The sequence below is a fragment of the Bidens hawaiensis genome, unplaced genomic scaffold (genome assembly GCF_021521415.1).
Source record: "Bidens hawaiensis isolate Kalapana, Puna unplaced genomic scaffold, B.hawaiensis_p1.1 tig00042269_1, whole genome shotgun sequence".
Classification (NCBI taxonomy): Eukaryota; Viridiplantae; Streptophyta; class Magnoliopsida; order Asterales; family Asteraceae; genus Bidens; species Bidens hawaiensis.
In genome coordinates, this window is record NW_027497476.1 from 65,787 (window position 1) to 85,940 (window position 20,154).

Here is a 20,154-nt window from a genome sequence, read left to right on the forward strand (position 1 = left end):
AGGAGTTAAACGAATCAAAAACGAATTTTTACGGTTCAAACTTTAGTTTTGAAACAATAACCGAAACTATAGTGTAAGAGGCTTGATCGTGAGTGTAACTTGCTTGGTATTGTGGTATGTTGGTTGTAGGTTCTGTATTTAGTGGTAAAAAAGGCGGAAAGACGAGTGTGTAGCTTGTAGTGGCGGAAAACAAAAGGTATATTCGGTTTATGTTCGGTTATGGATTTTTGGACAGATTGTGGATGGTTTAGAGTTAGGTAATGAAATTTTACAGAGGTGTTAAATACATGAAAATATGAGTTCTGTGAATATTTGGTAATTTTTGGACAAAGGATGAATATTTGGTGAATTTAATGCTCGGTTTTGGCTAAAAATGGTTAAAAATAGTTAAATATCATGAAAAATTCTGGAAAATCTTAGATAAGCTCTTTATAACATGTAAATGGCACACACAAAATTTTAGGTAAATTGGAGAAGTCTAAGTAGACTTTTTGGTTAAACGAGTTCTAGGGTTTTCTAGCTCGGTTTTAGTGAAAATGGCATGTAAAAAGAGATTTTGGTTCTGGAAAAATTAAAGGGGACTATGTGGATGGCAGGGGTCATCCAGGAAAAATTTGGGATTTTTTCTAAGGTCGTTTGGTATTTACGACATATTTAGTGTTTAAATGGTGTTTAAAAAATAGATAAATAAATTTTAAATATAAAAATTAATTTTGGAAATATTTTTATAAATTTCCCCACTGTCAAAATGCTATTTTTGCAAAATCTCAAGATCCGAGGATGAACGGATATTTATTTGGAATAAAAGTGAACTTTTATAATATAAAAACGCGTAAACCAGCAAAGTTCGGGTAGACGAGCTGACTGGTGTATAAAAACCCTAAAAAAATGAACTATTTTCATATAACTGAGTTAAACAAGTAAAAATAAATTATCCGAAAATAATTCGGATGATTTGGGTAAATTTAAACGATAAAACAGTTTCCGGTGCACTAAAGACGGAAACGGGTCCCGCGGCCAATCGGGGCGTCTAAACCGAGCTCTAATTTCACAACTTTAAATAAATTATCAGTCAACGACTATTTTCGGGTCGTGTGTGACCAAGCTCATTTTTGAAACGTAAAAACGGATAACCGTGCTAGGCACGCAAAACGGGGAAAACAAACTAATGGTAATTTGACTATTGAACTCTAAACAATATCACAATCTGAGTCCGGAGAAGTGTTTCTGGGTTAACATTGCCCCCGGAATGGGTACAGTACTGGGTTAACAGTGTCCCCAGATGTACCGGTCAACACGGTTAAAGTTATATTAATAGTGAGTGTATAGTAACGATCGTAGGGATCATATTACAGATTGGACGTGTTAACTGATAATGACTGTTGTTACCTGCTTGCATGTGCTAAGGTGAGTTTCACGAGCCCCTTTTTCTGAATTGTTTTTAAATATTTTCTCGGGGCGGAAGCATGTTACTACTGAAATGTTTAAGTACATACTGAACGCATGGATTTGCGTGGATTTATATATTTTTTATTGTACGGGAATCGTACGGAAATGTACTAAGATGGTAATTGTCTGAGTTGCTAACATTCTAAGGCCCCGGATCACGAGTGATTAACTGAAAGCCGGTAGAGTGTGGATAGTACTATTGGTCTGACAAACCCAACTGGTCCGGCATGGATTTGCTGATGTTTCCCAGCCAGTTGCACATGTCTATTTTGTTGTTATATATATTTTTGCTATGTAATGTTAGGCATAGCGGTTTGGGGCAGGTTCGTGGGCGGAGTATGCCACGGGGTTGTGTGTGGATAGTCAGAGGTTTCACTGGGGGGCTCAGCATAATTACATCGATAACATTATATTATGATATGGATTTATCATGGTTTACTCAAATTGTGAAACTCACCAACTATTCGTAGTTGACCCGTTTTCTCACATGCTTTTCAGGTACAATTAAGATGAAGTGATTGCTTACGTGCTAAGTGCTTGATGTGTGTAAGATTTGCGTGCGGGATGTTAGGATACATTATAATAAATAGAATTATGTATCGTATTGTATGATGTGTGTATCACCTAGACGGTAATGAAATATGAGATAATGTAATTTGAAGTATATTAATGTATTCAGTTTTCTTTATAAACAATGTGGTTGATATCAGAGGTGTCTGTTGCATCCCGTTTACGTTTCCGCTGCGGTTGCGGGGTGTTACACTCACCTTGGGGCGCGCCAGTCTTGTTTGTAAAGAAGAAAGACGGGACAATGCGATTATGCATAGATTATCGCGAACTAAACAAAATCACAATATGAAATCGTTATCCCTTACCTCGCATAGATGACCTCTTTGATCAGCTACATGGTGCCCAATTCTTTTCTAAAATCGATCTAAGATTCGGTTATCATCAACTAAAGATCAAGAAGGATGATGTTCCCAAGACTGTCTTTCGCACTCGTTATGGTCATTATGAGTTCTTGGTTATGCCCTTTGGACTAACCAACGCTCCTGCAGTTTTCATGGATTTAATGAATCGCGTATTTCACAAGTTCCTCGACAAATTCGTCATTGTCTTTATTGATGACATTCTAGTATATTCCAAGAGCCGTGAAGAGCATGAAGCACATTTACACGCAATATTTGGAATTTTGCTAGATAAGAAGTTGTATGCAAAATTTTCAAAATGTGACTTTTGGCTTAGCCAAGTGGCATTCCTAGGTCATGTTATATCCGCAGATGGAATCATGGTGGACCCAACAAAGATCGAAACTATTACGAAATGGCCTAGACCTACTTCTGTCACCGAAGTCCGAAGTTTCTTGGGTCTTGCTGGCTACTACCGAAGATTTGTTGAAGGATTTTTGGTGATTGCTTTACCTCTCACGAAACTATTGATGAAAGGAATAAAGTACTCATGGAAGGAAGAGCAAGAGAAAAGCTTTGAAGAATTAAAGAAACGACTCGCATCGGCTCCGGTACTCACTCTCCCTTCCGGATCAGGAGGGTACCAAGTTTACAGTGATGCTTCAAAGAAAGGTCTTGGTTGTGTATTAATGTAACATGGGAAGGTTATTGGTTATGCCTCACGTCAATTGAAACCATATGAAGTTAACTACCCAACACACGACTTAGAATTAGCCGCGGTCGTCTTTGCCTTGAAGATATGGCGAAACTATCTATATGGCGAAACCTGTGATATCTTTACCGATCACAAGAACCTCAAGTATATATTCACTCAGAAAGAGCTAAATATGAGGCAATGAAGGTGGTTAGAACTTTTAAAGGACTACGACGCAAATATTCAATACCATCCGGAAAAAGCCAATGTTGTAGCTGATGCCTTAATCCGAAAGAATTTCGGTAGTATATATTGCCTTTAAATTCAGCCTCGCATTATTCATGATCTTAATAAAATGTACATCGGGCTTCAGATTGGTGAATCCGATGGATATCTTGCTAGAATGCAGATTGAACCTGATCTCATATCACGGATTAAAGATGCACAAAAGGAAGATGGAGGCTTATGGGCGATCGTGCAAAACCTTGAAGTCGGTAAGCAATCTGAATTCCATATAAATGAGCACGAAGTGATTTGGTGTGGCAAAATACTTTGTGTACCCAATGACTCCACCCTTCTTGAGTCTTTGTTAGCCGAATCGCATAGTTCACCATTTTCTATTCACCCGGGATCTACGAAGATGTATCGGGACTTACAGCAGAAATTTTGGTGGGATGGAATGAAGGAAGACGTTGCTCAATATGTAAGTAAATGTCTCACCTGCCAGCAAGTGAAAATTGAACATCAACGAGCAAGCGGATTATTACAACCTTTGGATATCCCAATCTGGAAATGGGATAAGATTACAATGGATTTTGTTACTGGCTTGCCCAAGACATTCAAGAAAACCGATGTCATGTGGGTTGTATTCGATAGATTGTCTAAATCGGCTCATTTTATACCGATTCAGCAAAAATTTTCGGTTAGCCAGTTATCCGAAGTTTTTCTTCAAGAGATTATTCGACTCCATGGTACACCATCTCCAATCGTTTCGGATAGAGACCCACGTTTCATATCACGATTTTGGAAAGGTTTTCAAAATGCTTGGGGTACGCGCCAGAAATTCAGTACGGCATTTCATCCACAAACAGATGGACAATCAGAAAGCACGATTCAAACCTTGGAAGACATGCTCCGAGCATGTGCACTCGAATGGTCTGGAAATTGGGACGAATATTTATGCCTCGTTGAGTTCGCTTACAACAATAGTTGGCAAGCAAGTATCGATATGGCTCCTTTCGAATTATGATATGGTCGTAAATGTCGAGCACCTATATGTTGGGAGGAAGTCGGAGAAAAGATTATAGAAGGACCCGAGCTAGTCCAGGTTACTAATGAAAAAGTCACTGTTGCACGAGAAAAGCTTAAAGAAGCTCAGAGTAGACAAAAAAGTTATGCGGACCGACACAGACGAACACTCGAATTCAATGTTGGTGATCATGTCTTTTTAAAAGTATCACCTTGGCGCGGCATTCGCAGATTTGGAACTAAAGGAAAGCTTAGTCCTCGCTTCATTGGTCCCTTTGAAATTCTCGAAAGAATCGGAGAAGTTTCATACCGACTAGCTTTACCGCCACAACTCTCTCACGTTCATAATGTTTTTAACATGTCCTTGTTAAGAGGATACAATTATCATCCTCTCCACGTCATTAGTTTTCCGTCACTTACAATCCATGAAGATTTGTCATACGAAGAGGAACCAGAAACCATCCTAGACCGACAAGAAAGAATCATGCGTAAGAAATTAATTCCGTTCGTAAAAGTCCTATGGAAGAATCATTCCGAACGTGAAGCTACTTGGGAAACTGAAGAGTCGATTCGTTCGATATGCCCTAGTCTATTTGAGAAATAATACATTTAGTCCAGGTAAATATGAACCTTATTTTTTTTAAATCTATTTTATAAAACTTATGTTTCCATTACTTATATGATCATGTATGTTCTATCTAGTAAATTTCGAGAACGAATTTCTTTTAAGGGGGTAATAATTGTAATAACCAAAATTTTGTCTTTATTTTTATAATAATAATACAATATAAAAAAGAAGAAAGAAAGAAAGCGAAATTACTTAATTTGAAGTATTTAATTCATAAGTATGTCAAAAAGGAAATCGTATTATATATGTATAAAAAGTCAGTGCCTAATACAATAAATATAGAAACAAATGGATAAGATGGCAAGTTAACTTTAGGATAGATAAAATTTCAAATTAGTTTTTGTCCAGGAGAGGTAATTGTGGTTCGAAGTTTACAAACGTGGCAATTTTTCAATCTTATCATTTGTTCATATCTATACCTTCATTGTAAAGAAAACTAACTATAAATACTATAAATAATTATGGAGAAACCTTTAAACATTCCCCTAAACATACCTCTCACACTAAATTCCGGCTTTGATTAACATTCCGGTAAACCGGAGTAAACCAAAACAATGGCTTTGTTCACCATCTCCGCCCCATAGCTATCCCCACCACCTCGCGACATCACGACGAAACCAACCTTAACCGAAAATATTTTTATCACTACCGTTAAATATAAGGTAACACCACTTCGTTACTATCTTTAACTATTTTCACTTTATTGATACTATCCGGTCATTTCATCACGTTCAGGAAACCCGTAAAGCTCAAAACATATTTCCGGCCAACCTATAGTTTTTCTGGCAAAGTATCGAAGAAGAAGAAGTAAAGCGAGGTCTAGTTTATCATCTCATTATTTCATATATTCATCAATTAATCCAAGTTTAGTTAAACTGGGTTAGTACAAAACCTACTAAACACAAGGGTAGGGGTTTGAAACCCATTCCTTGGATCCTCTGTTATACTTTTTAGAATCATGAATTATTTATGAATGAACCATATGTCTTCTTCACTTATGGTTTAAATATTTGTAGTTATTTAACATATAAAAGAATAATACCAACTGTTCTTATAAACTGACATCATTTCCATATGTTAGGGACTATATTGCTGTGAAATTATAATAAAAATAAATAAATAAAGTAAAACAATAAAACGTAATCCAATACTCTACCCCCTTGTAATTCTTAAATATAAATAATGAATATGATTTCAATATAAAATTTATGAACTCCTTTTATAATTTTATACAAAAGATAGAACTTTTATTTGTTCTTCTAAAAATAATAATAATAAGAATGTTTCTAAGTAAGTTATTAAACACGAATCAGCTTGTTGAAAACTTATTAATATACGTCTATATTTGTTAATTAAAGATAAACTAGTTTATTTTGTTAGGACTTATATTAAATTAAATATAATATTTAAACAATTTAAATATTACTCTAATAAATACATATAACTATTTATATGTAGATAACTAGAACGCTCGTGAACAAGTTCTTATTGTCTTGGATTATTAAAGGTACGGATCCTTACCCCCACTCTTCATTGCTTTCATATTCAATTGATATAAACTTATTGAGTTAATATATATTTTATAACTCCTCACGTTTTTGAATTATCAATTCATTTGGATGTCCGTTTGATTCCATATCTGACTAAACATTGGATTTAGCTTTCATGTCATGCTATATTATTATGTTTGATTATACTCATTATCGCATGTTCCGATATATGTTACGAAAATATGTTTGCTATGAGTTATATGAATAAGTTCATTTGTATTACGATACCCTGAGTGTCGCTTCTCGTGGAGTGTCCCACGAGCATGTTGTTGCGGCACCGACAACATGTGCACCACCCGTGATGGTGAGATCCGTTCACGGCGTCTCTTAAGTACAAGTGGTACATATGACTATTAGGAGGCGTATGGATCGGTCCTAGGATTAATATTAAGGAGATGGATAGCGGGTATGCCAACTCGCCATCTCATGTGATAAATATGCAGGAGTAGCTACCTGTATGTTGTCACGTTTTATGTTCGCACATGGGTACATCCGTATGATACGATTTATTTTATTTTACTTTGCATCGTATCATTATCATAAGTTCAATCTAAATTACGTTTCATTAAATCATTTTGAGCCTATTATTCCGTACTGAGCATTCGGCTCATTCCGTCGTTATTATTGTTTTTTTTTACAGGTACACAAGTTACTATGGGCGAGGTTAAGAGAGAAGAATAAAGCATCAGGATCATAATAAAATATCTTTTGACCATACTAGTTTGTAAAATAGCCTTAAGTTTACCTTATCTAATGTATTATAAGTTTGACAAGTAAATAAAAAAAATCATGTCTTTTGTTCAGAAACCATGTTTATTGTGACACGTCAGCCTAATCCGGGTCGGGGTGTTACAATGTCATATATATGTTAGACTTGATTTGATTTCATTAACGTCCAGATGTCATAATAAACTTAGGGACATATCAGAAGAAATCATATTAGGTATATATGAATGGATTTCCTAAAAACCATGGACCATAGAACTCAGATTAGATACAAGTAAATAGATTTTTAAATGATAAAAGAATTATGTATGAATATTCCGTTTTGAATAAGTTATACGAATTTCAGTATAATATAACTTATGGTGGACCCATACTTTTTCCTTAAGCCAAGTAATAGTTAGGGCATCAACACATGATTAAAATCACTAAGAATGAGATTAGATGAAATTCAACCTCATCAACCATGTCATGTTCTCTCATGAAATTTGGTTTTAATGGATGAATTTTATAAGTCTCATTTGTCTTTTGTTAAATTCTTATTTGCATGATAACAAAAGTTGTGAAAGTATGCAGTATCATCTAATTCTATTCTATAAATGTTTCAATCCAGATATTGATAACAAATAATATGAGAGTTTAAGGTAAGAGTGACTTTATGTTGGCTATGCAAACCTCACAACTGTCATAATGTAGCTTAAGTATTGATACTAAATTCTGATTGATCTCCAGAATATTTAAGGTATCATAAAACTTAATTAGAAGACATTTTTTCATGGTTATAATAGCCTTAACATTTAAATTTTGTCACCAACACTCATGTTAGTTATTTGTTGATATCAGTAAAAAAAACTTATAGAACTAGACTCAACCTATAATGTTAATTGGAATATTAGGATTAGCAAACTTAAATATCATTAATATACGACTACTGTTTTAGCCAGATGTTCTTTTGAATTATGGATAGCCTTGTTACTTATGCCTAATATAATGACATATTTTTACAACGAGACTTCTCCTTAGAGAACTTAAAGCTGGAAGTAATACTTGTATTTTGTCTATGAACCTTAGAATTATCCTCTTTAAGGTTTTAATGGTGGTGAGTTGAATAACATCTTATGTTCCACTGTCATATTCTTTTCTTTTACATGTGTTGCTAATTAACATACTCGTTTTCCTTTTGTACTTATGAGTGTTATCGTTGATACTTAAGGCAACAAATTGTAATAATAGAAACTTTTAGTATGTAATGCATTAGAAAAGTGTACTTATTTCCATGTGTGAGCCCTTAACTTTATGGGTCATGGTATTGTACATTATGATGTATTCAGTAATGTTATTTAACCTTATAGTTAGAACTTTTAAGGAGTGCATGAATCTTAGGAGTTATTTTGATTAGTCTTAGGAAAACCTAAATCTAGAATAACTCTAGTGATAACATTTATTTATATAACTTTTTGATTATCATTATCGTAAGAGACATTATGATTGACTCCTTCTATTTGTTATGCTCCAGTTTTCAATGGAATGATTGTTATTATAAAGAGCAGTAGGATAGTCATATCATGTCTTAAGGGATAACTAAAACTGAGAAGAGCTAAATATTATTGAAACTCTTTATGATGTAAAACTTATATTATGTTTTAATATTAGAGTGGATGATTTAGATGAAATAGTTATTTATAGAAGAATATTATAGCGAGTAATGTTATGGGATATTAAATAATACATATTAAATTTATGATCATTAGCTTAATGAAGGATCATTAATGTGAGGATCATTATATTTTATTGAAGATGTAATATGTTATTATTAACATCAAACTAACAAACTATAATTAAAAGTTCTACTTAAACAAAAAATAAATCACCTTTGGGTAGAATTAAGATTTATTTAAGTACGTGTGCAAAACACTTGTATCCCATCACCTTTGGGCAGAAGTGATACAATTATTTTAGTTATGCACATGCTAGTTTTGCTTGATAAAATGTAACACATCACCTTTGGGCAAAGTGAGACATTTATATCATGTTAGGCAAAAAACTAACAAAAGCTTTTAGTTAGACTTGAATGATATGGTAAATGTAACTCATCACCTTTGGGCAAAAGTGTTACATCAAAAGTTCATTCAAGTTAAGCCTTTATGTTTTGTAAAATTTTATAATATTTAAGGTTTACAAAACATTTAATTAGTTAATAGCAGAAAAATGTTTAAGTTTCCAGTAAAACCTTATTTTTCGGAATTAGTTCTCGGAAATTTTGGGTTACCGAGAATTGCCAGTTTCCGGCTTTTAGCGGGTTTTTCAGTATTTGGGTGTTTACATGATTTTATGGAGTTTTTAGAAAAAATGTTGATTCCGGTATTAGTGAGTTTTCGGGTTTATAGGTTATGACCCCAAACCATTTTAGAAACTCATAAACTCTTAGAACACATAAGTTATTTTAGGCCCATAATACATGATTTTTAAATAACCCATGAACCCGTAAACTGGTTTAAGCCCTTAACCCATGATATTCTCAAACTAAATTAATAATGATAAGATTTGATTCAAGTCTTTTTAATAATTAAAAATTATATTTGTTTCCTATTATAGAGGAATTCAAATCTTTTAAGAAAATATTAAACTTCTAAGTTATCCAAGATTTGAATAAATACATCCCTAAATAATCATTAACAAATTTTAATCTAGATTTTGAACAAACATATGTATAATTTTCGATAATAATGATGAACAAGAAGAACATCATCGAAAATTTTAACAATTAAACATACAAAAAACCTGGAATCGAAATCTTTAAACATGAATTTAACAGATTTCGAAAATATTAGAGTTTACTAAATATGAATTTTAGCGACTTTAAACAGTTTCATATATTGTTTTCGTAATTGAACATGAAAAATAAACCGAAAAAATTAGGGTTTATCAAGTTTTAGTCTATGTCTTTTGATTCAATTCCAGATTTAGAGAAAACATGAATAACAGATTAATCAACATCACTCTGATTCCACATGTTGATCAGTTCTTCATGTAAGTAATAAATAACATGAATAAAAAATAAACCTATGAACATGTTACAACAGAGAGAGTAGTAACCGCAACAGAGAATGATGTAGACGGCATGGTTGTCAGCTTGGTCGAGCTCCCCTTTAGGATGTATAGTTAAAGATGGTGTTTGGGTTCTTGAGAGGAACTCGGTTTTGGAGAGAGGAGACACACAAAATTGTATGTGTGTGAAATTAGGTTATGATGTTATTATTCTCTATCTATAAATACACCCAAAGGGAAACCCTTTATTAGTTAATTATAGGTAATATGACTCATCAACAATTATCAAACTAATATATAATAAGATATAGTTAATATTTTGATCTATTATAATATAAAATGATTATAATGGTCATATATAAATATATATTATTTTATATTTTTTCTTACATGTTTCGAGTTGAGACATGTTGTTGGAATGTTGGGATGAATCTATTCCATCAACATCTCATGTTTTGTTTATTAAAAAGCCATTAAAGAAAGGAACTACTTAAAATCGTATGGAATCAAATCCATTCTCATAACCACATTTCTCTAGAACATCGTTATAAACTTCTCAACCAAAAACTTAATTATTTCTTGAATTGTGAATAAAAGCCTAGCTCAAACATATCAAACATATAATTATTGAGCGAGAACAATAAAACAAGGCAAAGGTAAATATTATTAACCGAATTAACTGAATCAACCGGAAAACAGTTTCATAACAAAAAAAAAAACAATTTAACCAAAATCGACCCATTAATAGAAGGGATTTTTACATAATTTCTCTTGGTAACCTCATCAATTACATATTTGCCCAAACCAAAAAATAAATTACATATTTTTTTATTCCTAAAACATATTCATCCATTACATTAGAATTAAGTAATTCAATAACTATTTTACCCTCATTTTTTATAAAAAGATTTTTATTGACCTCAAACGCGTTTAACCAACGGCATGCACGTTTAGCAGCTTTGAACGCGTTTACCAATGCCTGACACGTTAAAACCATTATTGGTTAACGCGCCAGGTATCATTACTTGTATGGCATCGGTAACCAACTACGCGTCTAGTCCCAGCTAGTGCCCTCGACGCAGGTTGATGTGTTCGAAGCTTCAAAATCCGTTAACGTGTCAAACGTCGGTTAACGCGTTCGAAACTAGTTAACACGTGTGGAACTAGTTAAACACATTCGAGGCCAATAAAAATCTTTTATGAAAAATGAGGGTAAAATAGTCATTAACAACTTAATTTTAATTAAAGTGATAAATACGTAATATACATGTTTTAGAAAGAGAAAAACATATAATTACTTTTTTAGTTTAAGAAATATATAATTAAATTTTTTTACACAGGTGAATATATAATTGGTATTCAGGAAACATGTAAATACCCATTAATAAAAAAACATTAGTTGGCTTTAGAGGTGCACAAAATACTCGAACCTGGAATCGGACCTGAAAAAATACCAGAACCGGTTTTTTCTTACCCGGGTTTTTGATACCTGTACCCATACCTGACCCTATCCGTATGGTACACATAGGGTATGCATTTAAGTACCAAACCCGTACCCGGAACCGGACCTGATTTATACCCGGTAATACCCGAAAACTGGAACCAGTTCCATACCCAGAACCGGGTTTTCCAAATACCCGAAACCGGGTTTATCAAATACCCGATCTATATCCGAAAAATACCTGAAAAATACCCCTAAAAGGTGAACCCCTCAATAAATCCAAACTATACCCGAAAAGTACCCGGTAAAAAACCCAAAAATAACACGAAAATAAGATTTTTTTTTCAATACACGGATATAGTGTATTCAAATATCCAGTTTTAAAATACCCGGTTCTATACCTGACTCAAACCCGATGTATAGGGTATGACATTTAGAGACAATGCCCGAACCTGAACTCGGGTATTACCAATACCCGATTTTCAACACCCGATCATACCTGAACCCGGTTCTATACCCAAAAACGGATATTTAAATAACCTGATTTATACACCTCTAGCTGACAGTTTTGGTTTGGATCTAATGGGCCTGAAAATCAACCCGTACCAATACCATGCACACCTTATTAACTCCTGCGATTTAAATGACGTCAAAAGAAAGAAAAAACAAAATAAATCATAGGTCAAACCCGAAAGTTGTTCGTAACTGTCTCTAGGGCTTTACCAATGTCCACAATGGCGGATATCTCCTCTGCAATCGACCAAATCACCATCAAGAAACAAACCCTTTTCAATTCCTTCATCAATCTTCAATCCCAGACCCCAAATTCATTCAATCTCCCATTCAATTGGTCCGATCTCGACACCCACTTCACCAGTCTCCAATCCACCCTCATATCCAAGTTCAACCTCCTCCAAACCCACCAAACCGACCCGAATCACACACCCGCCCGACCAGAATTGAAATCATTTTGCAAATCCTCAGATGGGTCCGGGTTGAAAAAGTATATCAGTGGAAACCCAGATCAGGAATTGATTTTGTCGGAGCTGCCGGACGCGTATCGGTTTGCACCGGACGCTGCAGCGATGGTGTTGGATGCGTGTAAAGGGACTGAATTGAGGTTGTGTAGGAGTGGGTGTTTGGTTATGTTGGAGGGTTTGGTTTGGGTGGGTCCGGTTGTGTCGGGTGAGGTGAGGAGTAAGGCGATGGAGGTGGCGGTTGAGTGGAACAAGAAGAGGGGGTTGGGTGGTGCGAAGTCGAGGGAGCAGAATGCGTTGGGGTTTTTGCTGCTTGTGGGAACGTATGGGTTGGTTGATTGGTTTAAGATTGATGATGTTATTGATAGCTTTGTTGTTGTCGCTGCGGATCGTAAGAATGTTGATCTTTGTCGACGAATCGTTCCGGAAAATTACATAAAAGGTGAGGTGATTAGTAAATCTCATGGTTGATCATAGTGTTGCAACACGAGGACTTTTCATGACGTTTCATGACGTTTAAATGTAGTCTTTATGGGATCCGGTGCATTGGTGTGATCAGCACTAATGCAGCGGATCCTATTAGTTAAGTGTGCTTAGTCTAAAGTAGTACTAGAGTCCTCGTTTAGCGAGTCATTTTTTTCCTATCATATAAGTTGGATTTTAGTGGATATTTATGTTTGTTTGAGACTCATTTTGAATTGTTGTTTATTGTGCAGATATGATTCAGAAACTTATAGATAATGATATGCATGTTCCTGCCGTGTACTATAGCATCGATCTTCAAAAAACCAATGTGTTTTCGCCTGTCGGTTTGTTAGAAGATAGGAAATTAAGATCTTTAAGGGTTATCGAGGAGGCGCGTGCGAATGTTGAGGATCTTCATGAAAGGGTAATTTCACATCCTTTAAATCTTAGTTATATTATGTTAATTAAAATTTATTAATAGTTCATTATTAAGGATTTAACTTTTACGGGTTAAACTCAAGTATCTTCGTATTTTTGTAAATTTGAATCCCTTAAAACGTCATTATTTCATGCTGGTTAAAATTGTTAATAGTTTTATTATTAGGGTTAAGTTGTCTTTAACCCGCGTCGGTTATAGGTTTTTTCTTCATTGTAATTATAGCATTAAGATATATATTTCACTTTCCTTTACATTTCAAATTTAAACATTACTTATCATTAATACATTTCTATTAACAATTTTAACTTTTGTTTGTACGTAGAATGATGTAATAATAACGGAACTCAACACGTTGAAGTCGATAATTGAGTGCATCGAGGAGAATAACCTGCAGTTAGATTATTCAAAGGATAGTGTGGTTGAACTTGTGAGCCGACTCGAGAATGAGGTGGAAAGCAATAAACAGACACTTCTGAACAATCCGCCAATAAGAAAACAACCAACAAGAGCGGTTGTGTTGAAGCACCAGCTGCCTTCAAAGTCCAACACGTCAAAAAAGCCAAAGAGACGAAAACTAAACAAAGCTCAACAGACTGCTGAACCTGCTGCAGCGGGCGTTGTACAAGAAGTTAGTTGGGTTAAGGATTTCCTGTCGCCGAAATCAGATTTGTCTTCTCCACTTGGGTCGGGTCCCACAGGTTCAAGTGGGGTTCGTGTTGGTGAATGCAAAAATTCGCCACTTGGGTCGGGTCCCACGGGTTCAAATGGGGTACATGTTGGTGATAGCCACAGTTCACCATTTGGGTCGGGCCCTGTTGGTTTGAATGCGGCATGTGTGAGCCCTGTTGCGAGTCTTGGTCGGTCAACTAGAGTGGATATTGGTTATAACTTTTATGTTAAACAGTCGCAACCTCCTGATGATGATGATGACAACTCAAATGGATGGATATCGGATTAGCACCACTGTTTTATAAGGCTGGGATTTGGAACGTGTGGACCATCGGTTTGGTTTGGTCGGCTAAACATTCTGTCATAAAACTGCCCAAAACCGATGGCTGTTTCATTTTCTTTTATTCTTTTTTATGGTGTATGAAGTTTGCAACCTGTATCATATGTTTGTAACATTACCAATGTTTAACAGATATTTTAGTCATTGGTAATCGGTATTAGATTTACCCCTCTAAGGATATAGTTGTAGTTTCTAAACTTACTTGTGGCATTTTTTTGGTGTTTGAAAACACCAACAACTGGTTTTGTTTGTCAAAACATGTCGGGTTGGTTTGTGATTTGTACTAGGGTTGTTGCTTCAGCTCAAAGTTTAACGAAGCTCAAGCTAGCTCATGGCATGACGAACCAACTTATAAATTTTTGGTATTCTCTAATGGGCTTATGAAGTTATGAGCTATATAAGTGAGCTTATGTATAAATGAATGAAATTGAGTAACTTATAAATATTAAAACTTTGTGGCACAACTTAAATGGTCAAACGAACCAGACATGCGAGTTTTAACTTGACTCAACCTCGGCTTGTTTGCAAACTAACAAACGCAAACAAGACATGCGAGTTTGCCTTGACTCAAGCTTGGCTTATTTGCAAGCCAACAAAAAGCCAATGTTGAGCGAGCCTTTCTCAAGTAAGCTATAAGCCATGAGCGTTTTAAACCACCAGAAGACGCAGCAGCCGCTGCTGCTGATCCATATTCAAAAAATACAACAAAGTTACAAAAACAGAGGTTTATAAGTTATTACCACATAATGTATCTTGACACATTACACACATGACTACTACACGACAATCTAAAACTTACAACCCTAACCAACCATTATTCACCTCCACGCACACGAAGACACCAGATCGCGATCCATCCATCCAAGAAACAGCGCCCCGTCCCTCTCTTCAAGCCGATACTTATCGCAATAATTCTCAAGCAAACTCTTAATCGTACCGTTCACATACCCACTCAACGGGTACGGACTAAACCCCGCCATAGTAAACCTCGACTTCCACTTCGCGAAAACCTCATGCCTCTCTTCCCGATCGACCCCTTCACACGCCAAAATATTAACAATCTCACCCGCAAGACAATGCTGTTCAACATTAATCCTTTCCTTGTGATCTCGTGGCAACGTCACATCAATCGACTCAAACATAGCCGAATAATAACTAAACACTTCTTCAAACCTATGAAAGAATTTAGCCGTGTTCACATTCGCTTCTTGCTCGACAAGCGTCACAACTTTCGGTGACAAGCTTTTAATAAGCCGCAACAATCGGTCCCTGTGGTTGAGCGGGTCAACACTCTCGTCAGGCATATGATGCAACACAAGCGCACAGTTAACCGCTAAAGCCTCACCAGGCCGAACCCCAAGATGCTCCGTTTCAATATCCGAACCCGACACCACCAACCCGTTAAACTCAAACGGGATCTTACACATTTCCGCCAGTTTCGCAAGCCGTTGACCAACTATATCCAACCCACCGCCTCTCGCAAACGCGTTTCTAGAATCATCAATCGCAGTAATCCTCAAACTAGGCGGCCCACCAGGCCGGGCCGCCAAAGCCTGAATGAGGGTCACCCACTGACCGCCCTGCGCAATCTGAAAATCAATAATATGAATCCGGTCTTCGGTTTTTGTCGCTTCGGCGATCGCACCATTAGCCGACAAATAACCGAACTTAAAATACGGGCACGCTTCGTATAACAGCAACATATACGAAAACAGCTCGGGTCCTGTCGGTTCTTTACATTTCAAGGCTTTGTAAATGGCCCGACCCGAATTATACAAACGGGCGACGAGCCCTTCTAACATATAGGCACCTAACCGCTGCACGGGGTCACCCGAAACCGATACCAACGGGCGCAGCATCGATATCAACAGCTCAGCCACCACCGTGTTGTTTTCGGAGACCGCTTTGGCACAAAGCAAAAGACCCTCTTTCAAATCACCCCTAGCAATAATATCCCTCATCATATACTCTTCACTAAAGTTCATATCGTTAATATCATATCTACCCCAACCCGAATTAACATCAGCCGACTCGTTAAACTCGTGATCGGACCCTAATATGGCTTCGATTTCGCTAAGTCTGATCTGTAAGTCATCGACACCACCTGACGGGTATGTGTAGTCGGGTGAGTGATACGGGTCGGGTTGGAAGGGGTCCGGGGAGAAGGTGACGGAGGAGGAGGAGTGATGGGTCGGGTCGGGTGTGGAGAACTGGGTGTCCTGGCTGACGTCAGCGTATAGATTCTGAGATGGGTTCCAGTAATTGGTGTGATTGGGATCGGATGTTTGCATAATAATTTGTGGTAAAATAAAATAAAAAGATTGGATTTTGGGGTTTAATTGAACATCAAATGGGTAATTAAACAAGTGGGTTTGATTGGATCTTGGAGAATAAGTAAGTAATGAATTGATTGAAGAGGAAGTATGAAACCCTGATATAAGAGGAAAGTTGATGATGTTATCTTTGGTTGTTGAGAGTAGACTAAAGATAGATGATGATGGAGAGGATATTTATAGAGATGGTGTTGACGCGGTTGGTATGTAAAAAGCAAGAGGAACAAGGAACCACACTCACTTGAGCCAAGGAGACCATGTGGTTGTTATTATTTTTATTCTACTTCTAGATAAATTGTTAGAATGTGATTATATTATATAATGTTGGTTTGAGGCTTAATGTAACTATACTATTAAAACAATTCTTGTACAAATGGCCTTTTTTTTATTGGTCCTATCATGTTGATATAACAAAACTTCTTTGATTTTCTTCATAATTAAATAATTCAAAAAGAATATAAAATATCAAGCATTCTTAAATTTTATCATAATTTAAGGGTCAAGTTATTCTACAAAGGGTGACAAAAATGAGAAGTGTGAGAAGCCATAAATAATTGACATGTGTCAAGTATGGACCAAAAGAAAAAGGGTATATGGGTAATTGTACACATTTTCTCTCTCCACATGCAAGGCACATGTTAATACCCCCAACATTTTAGAACGTTTATAACTTTTTCGTATGATATTTTTTTTCAAAAAAAATATCATCATAATAACAAGCGTTTTTTATCTTTAATATGAGTATGATTTTTGTTATATAAAATTTAAAACTAAAATCACGTCATTGTGTCTTTTCGCACACCATTGTGTCTTTTTGCTTATCATTGTGTCTTTTTTCGTCATTGTGTCTTTTCGCATACCATTGTGTCTTTTTTCGTCATTATGTCTTTTCGCTTATCATTGTGTCTTTTTTCGTCATTGTGTCTTTTTTCGCACACCATCGTGTCTTTTTTCGTCATTGTGTCTTTTCGCACACCATTGTGTCTTTTCGCTTATCATTGCGTCTTTTTTCGTCATTGTGTCTTTTCGCACACCATTATGTCTTTTTTCGTCATTATGTCTTTTCGCTTATCATTGTGTCTTTTTTCGCACACCATTGTGTCTTTTCGCGCACCATTGTGTCTTTTCGCTTATCATTGTCTTTTTTCGTCATTGTGTCTTTTTTTCGTCATTGTGTCTTTTCGCACACCATTGTGTATTTTCGCTTATCATTGTGTCTTTTTTCGTCATTGTGTCTTTTTTCATCATTGTGTCTTTTCGCACACCATTGTGTCTTTTTATCTAATACATAAAACACAATGCTTAATACATGTTACACAATAACTTGAAACGTAAAACACAATGGTGAATACGTATAACACAATGACCTAAAAACGTAAGACATAATGGTGAATACGTATAACACAATGACCTAAAACGTAAGACATAATGGTGAATACGTATTACACAATGACTTGAAACGTAAAACACAATGGAAAACAACATATTACACAATGACACAATAAACAACAAAAAACACAATTAAAAACCATTAATTTTTTTTTTATTTTTATATAACAATATGATACTCATATTAAAGATAAAAAAAACGCTTATTATTATGGTGAATTTTTTTTAAAAAAATAATATCGTATGAAAAAGTTATGGACATTTTAAAATGATGGGGGAATTGACATGTGTCTTGCATGTGGAGAGAGAAAGTCAACAAAGACGGGTTATTACCTTAATGCTCTTTTCATCAATTTTTATTTATTAAATTAATCTCAGCCATTCAAATCTAAAATCAATGGACTGGATTCCTTTTCACCCTTCTCATTTTTGTTGTCCTTTGTATTTTAACTTTACCCCACAATTTAAATAATTTAAATTCATATTAAATGTCAACTTATATTAGATGACCATTAAACATATTTTTAAATCATAGTCAATACATTAACTATCTTTAAATACATTATTATGACTAATAAATTAGAGCATCAATTTTAATATGTTTGTTATTATTTTATTAACATGCTTAATTAATTTATGAATTCTTTTTATTTAACTCATACAATATTTTACATTACAAAATATATATTCCAAACTTGAGAAGTCAAGCAATTAATTTTCTTGTCCAGCTAAATTAATGATACTGTTTTAAACAAATTTGCATTTTTACCATGTACGAAAATAAATTATGATATTTCATAATATCAGTATTTATTGCACTTCCTTACATATACCGATTAAAAAAATTCTTGGTTTATTGAATTAATCATTCTGGAATTGTATTTCTTATAATAAGGAAGATTATATTCACTCATACACAATATTGAAGTTTCTGTATACACTGTTCCAATGCTCATTTTCTATTATATTATGACGTCTCAAGTTAATTGATATTTTACTTATTCGATACTGCAAGGTATGTTGTTTATGTTTTCTCTTTAATATTTGTAGTGTTTATCTATTTAAAATGTTTATGGAACACTAGAACAATATAGCATAGACATATAACAAAAGTTATTACTCTTAATAGAAGATGTTTGATGTATTCTATATATTGTGGATTATTATTCTTCATTCAATTAACAAAACTTAATCACTAGAGTGCATTGTTATTCCTTACAGGCAATTAGCTATTTTAAACTTAATCCGGAATATTTGCTGGAAAATGGCTTTGTTTTTGTACAAGAATGGGTATTAAGTTACGATTATTTATGTATATATGTAGGTTACAGAGTTCATATACATTATATTATCTTTATATGATCAATCTTTATTTTGACTGTTAACATGTGTGAATCTAATCTTAAAACTTCTATCAATTGTTAACCTGTTTATTAATTTTATTTTTCTTTTTACATAACTTATTTTCCAGTTTATTACCAACTTCTATTTATTTATGTTTTCATATAATACCCTTAATTTATTCATATTTATAACAAATTTAAACACATTTTGGCCAATTTTGCAACAAACCTTTAAATGTTTCCAAACTCTTCAATCTCAACTTCCATATTTTATATTTGATAATTTTTTTATTATCTCTAAATGTCAAAGTTAATGTCTAAAATAAACCCTCATTTTAATGTTTCAAAAGTCAAAAACCTTTTCATAATTTTTTGAAAGTTTTCTTATTAACCAATTTAATTTTAAATTTTGCAATTATGTCTACATTATTTAGTAAAATTAGTAGAATACAACTTTATTGTTTCAACTAGGTTATTAACCCGTGTACGACACGGGTGGAAATATTGATA

The 20,154-nt window shown here is 34.6% G+C and overlaps 1 protein-coding gene and 1 pseudogene across 2 annotated transcripts in view; one reads left to right on the forward strand and one right to left on the reverse strand.

Moving 5' to 3' along the window:
• Positions 1-16,984, reverse strand: part of LOC143593491 (scarecrow-like protein 21 pseudogene) — an 80,552-nt pseudogene extending 63,568 nt beyond the window's left edge. Inside the window, exon 1 of the transcript XR_013146112.1 lies at positions 15,388-16,984. The product of XR_013146112.1 is annotated as a scarecrow-like protein 21 pseudogene (transcript). The remainder of the gene's footprint in view (positions 1-15,387) is intronic.
• LOC143593490 (FRIGIDA-like protein 2) lies at positions 12,383-14,751 on the forward strand. Its single transcript, XM_077073107.1, has 3 exons — positions 12,383-13,108; positions 13,383-13,555; positions 13,893-14,751. The coding sequence occupies exons 1-3, from the start codon at positions 12,415-12,417 to the stop codon at positions 14,526-14,528; spliced, it is 1,503 nt and encodes a 500-aa protein (XP_076929222.1). The 5' UTR covers positions 12,383-12,414; the 3' UTR covers positions 14,529-14,751.
• Positions 16,985-20,154: the final 3,170 nt, after the last annotated feature.